Here is a 3,872-nt window from a genome sequence, read left to right as displayed (position 1 = left end):
CCGCTGGTCGCGCTGGTCGTGCTCCGCGCCGCTGGTCGTCGTGCTGGTGGCGCTAGTCGTCGTGCTGGTCGTGCTCCGCGCCGCCGATCGCGCTGGTCGTGCTCCACGCCGCTGGTCGTGCGCCGCTCGCCGGTGTGGCCCACCTGTCGCCCAGGTGCCACCTAACGCGATGGTTATAGAGCAAGCCTGCATGTTGTTGCATGAGGTGGACGCGCTTGGTGATGGTCCATCCATTCCACCCAAAGGGAAGGTAGAACCGTCGCTGGCTGAGCCGGAACTCAAGAAAGCCATCGCTGACGCCGCACAGATCGCCAAGCTCGAGCTCGACCCACACCTTCACCACATTGTCGCAGGCAATGCAAAGCAGACAAGATATCCTTCTGATCATGACATGCTGCGTCTTGGACTCGTCGAGGATGGCGTGTCGTGAGTTGTCGATGATGAACCGTATCTACAATTAAATAAAGAATTAGTAATGAGAAGCAAAACACAACACTAGCACACTATCGTATGTTTGGATAGTCTTCGGGAACATGCAAGGCGATCCCATCGCCTGGTCGCAGGAAGTGGCCGTAGTAGTGGGCTGACTTGTGCGAGGTGATGTCGTCCGCTATCTGGACGCCCTCGCCCAGCTCACGGCTGACTGCGTTGAAGAGGTTGCGCCTGCGGTCCCTCGTGATGCTGGTTGTTGTGCCACGAACGCTGAGCGTGTAGGGTTCCTTCTGGGACCCATCCACAGAGCTCACGCGGGGCAGCCCAGCGTATGCTCAGTGGCGAATGACGGCGTCCTTTTGGTGCGTCTTAACAACAAAACCAGAGGTTAGCAAACATTAAAAAAACATGCAACAAAGCCATACCTTCACAAGAATTGCACGTTCGGTGTTGATCTGGTTCGTCCTATGCGCGGTCATCTTTGCCGCGAGGTGCTGCTGCTCCCACAGGTGCGTGTCCTGCACCCATGGGGGCCTGAGGAAGTGAATCAACTCCGGCCAGTGTTGCGCGACCTCGAAGTTCGGAAATTTGAAGCTGAGTGGCTTCTCTCCGCTCGTTGTCGTGTCGCTGGCCGCTGTCTTGGCTGTCCGCGACCGCTTCTTTGACCGCTTCTTCGACCGCGTCTTCTTCGAGCTCGTCGCTCGCTGCCGCTTGGCAACGCCGCCGTAGAACTTGACCATGAGATGTTTCCATCTCTTGGTCAGCTTCTCAAGCTTCTTGAGGTTGTTGGTGTTGAAGCTTTCCTGCTGCAGGAGGCGGATGATATTGACGTGGATTTGCCAGCACTTGCGCTCCTGCGGATCGCTCACCTGCTCCTTGAACAGGAGCTCGGCGACCTGCAGGAAGCTGTCCATTTCGCCTCCTGTCAGCCCCGCCACCACCACCTTGCCCTGTGTGTTGTTGGTCGTGTGTGTGCATGTGCGCATGCGCGTGCGCGTCCGTTGGTCGTGCACGTGTCCGTTGGTCATGCACATGTCCATTGGTCATGCACATGTCCATTGGTCATGCACATGTCCGTTGGTCGTGCACATGTCCATTGGTTGTGCACATGTCCGTTGGTCGTGCACATGTCCGTTGGTCATGCACATGTCATACACAATGATGGCTGTGAGTGTTGCACAGAGAAGAACAGAGAAGAAAGAAAAAGGAAAATGTACATTTGGATTACGCCAGACGATCTGCGTCCAGTTTGCAAAGCTCTGCTTTCCTGGGAATGGTGGGAAAGCCTTGAACACCTCATTGAGCTCTTCCTCAAGCCCATGCACTGTGCTTGTGTACTGCAAGTGTCTCTTTGAATGAAGAAGAAGTTAATAAAGTTAAAAGTTGTGTAAGGATTGGGTTGATGCACCTTGAGAAGACCAAGGTGCTCAATATGCAGTAGACAGATACCAAAGCAATTGTAAAATGATTTGTGCATCCAGAGGAGACTCCCAAAATGGGCTTACCTGTTGGCCCCAGCCATGCACCTTTATTTTCTTGTTGGTGGGGCCAACCTTGCTGTGGACTCCTTTGTTGGAGTCCTTGAGCGTTGTGATGTGAGCGTCGTAGACGCTCCAGTAGTTGCTGCGTTGCTGGGGCTGGTGCACTGTTTGGCTGCCAACCTTGATTGGCCATTCCACCTTGTGGAAGAAGGCTGAGAGGTTGTGGCAGTATTGGCATGACCCCCAGCCGCCCTGTGCTAATCCTGTGATGTGAATAAAACATAAGTTAACTTGAAGAAAGACAAACTGAACAATTGATGAATGTACTGGCACACAGTGCCTGCAAGGGATGGTCGCCAAGGATACAGTAGACAGAGCCATAGCAGTGGCGCGTGGTGTTGTCAGCCTTGAAGTAGACTGTTCGGACTCGAACCGGCGACGTCCTGTCAGACCTGTCCAGTCGGTCAAGTCGCTCACGTTGAACAATGGTCAACTCCGAACTCCCTCCCGTTGCTCAAAGACCTGAGCTGACCGACCAATTAGAACGGACCATAGAACCCTTTAAAAGAACACTGCGTTCTTCTGTTTATTTCATCCCTTCTTTCTCTCTTCTCAAATACATCTCTTCTACCACTACGCCACTACACATAATCCTGCTGCAACAGGTTATGGGCCCACGCTCACCAGCGTTTTAAACCACCCTACCACTCGTTTTACGCCCATCGGTCGCAACGATCCGCGTAACGACTACACACGCCCGCACGCCTGTCGACTACCACTCGAACCGTGTGACCGCGCCACCCTACCCGCGCCCGCACGCCCATCAACACCGTCGAACCACGTGACCGCGCCACATCTACGCTCACCCACACACCCATCGACCTTGTCGAACCACATGACCACCAGCAAGAGCGCCCGCACAACGTCAAGTGACACGACCTCGTGACCACGCTTCTCCCCATTTTCAAGTCACTTCGTGTCTCGCCTGTCTGCTGACCCGCAAAGACCAAGATGAAGAAGGCTCACAAGGGGATACCACTACTCCATGGCACCAGCGACTACCGAAGGTGGCACTTGAAAGTGATCGCACACCTCGAGTTGCTGGGCCTCAAGGACCACGCGACAGGGCTAACCGTCGTGCCCGAGAAGCTACACCAGAGCGAGACGGACCTCTCGCTGGCAATCCAACGCCTTGAGCACGAGAAGCACATCCAACAGACGCTTGGCATGATCAAGAAGCTGGTCGATGACGACCTCCTTCTGTTGATCGAGGGTGCCACCACTGCAAAAGCTGTGCTTGACATCCTTGAAGCGCAGCTTGTAGCAAAGAACATGGCATGGTTCATTGCCACCATCTGCAAGCTCTTCTTGCTCAAGAAGAAGCCTGAGCAGAGTGTCGCCGTGTACTTCGCTGAGCTTGATGGGCTCATCACACTCACGGTAGCTGACGCCGCCGAGGACATCAAGCACCGTGTTGCCCTCCCGGATCCCAATGCACTTGTGGTTGGACAGCTGTCGCCATTCACGATCACATACTTGAACGACCTCCTCCGTCACTACATCACTAAGCACGCCACCACCATCGCCCTGGCCGGGCTGCCGGAGGAGTACTAGATGGCCAGGGCCATCATCAGAGACTGGCCAGAGTTCAACGCGAACCGCACACGCGCCAAGATCAGCGAGCGTGAAGCGGAAATCGCCCACGCTGACAGTCCCAGCAGCCACGGAGGCAGCGACAAGCTGCTCTACGCCAAGGCCCAGGACACTCACGGCCCTCACTGTGGAACCGCACACCATGGCCAACGGCAGAACAGCGACACTCACCGGTCTCATCACCCCGGCGGCCGCCCAGCATCAGCAACAAGCAGCAATAGCCGGTCGCCGAAGCCGTCGTTCCAGAAGCGCGATCGCCCTCTCTGCGACTACTGTCGCAGGCCGGGACACTTGCACGCAGTCTGC

The 3,872-nt window shown here is 55.6% G+C and overlaps 2 protein-coding genes across 2 annotated transcripts; one reads left to right on the top strand and one right to left on the bottom strand.

Annotated features, from left to right (window-relative positions):
* Positions 1-52: 52 nt before the first annotated feature.
* Positions 53-1,472, bottom strand: ACA1_353350 (uncharacterized protein; the record flags this gene model as incomplete). Its single annotated transcript, XM_004333998.1, has 4 exons — positions 53-451; positions 534-719; positions 858-1,382; positions 1,446-1,472. 4 exons carry the CDS (start codon positions 1,470-1,472, stop codon positions 53-55), a joined length of 1,137 nt encoding a protein of 378 aa, XP_004334046.1.
* A 1,452-nt stretch (positions 1,473-2,924) lies between these two features.
* ACA1_353340 (uncharacterized protein) lies at positions 2,925-3,527 on the top strand (the record flags this gene model as incomplete). Its single annotated transcript, XM_004333997.1, has 1 exon — positions 2,925-3,527. The coding sequence occupies one exon, from the start codon at positions 2,925-2,927 to the stop codon at positions 3,525-3,527; it is 603 nt and encodes a 200-aa protein (XP_004334045.1).
* Between the last annotated feature and the right edge of the window lie 345 nt (positions 3,528-3,872).

This window comes from Acanthamoeba castellanii (genome assembly GCF_000313135.1).
Source record: "Acanthamoeba castellanii str. Neff unplaced genomic scaffold scf7180000084717, whole genome shotgun sequence".
In the NCBI taxonomy this organism is placed as follows: domain Eukaryota; phylum Discosea; order Longamoebia; family Acanthamoebidae; genus Acanthamoeba; species Acanthamoeba castellanii.
This window is presented reverse-complemented; position numbering and strand designations above follow the sequence as displayed.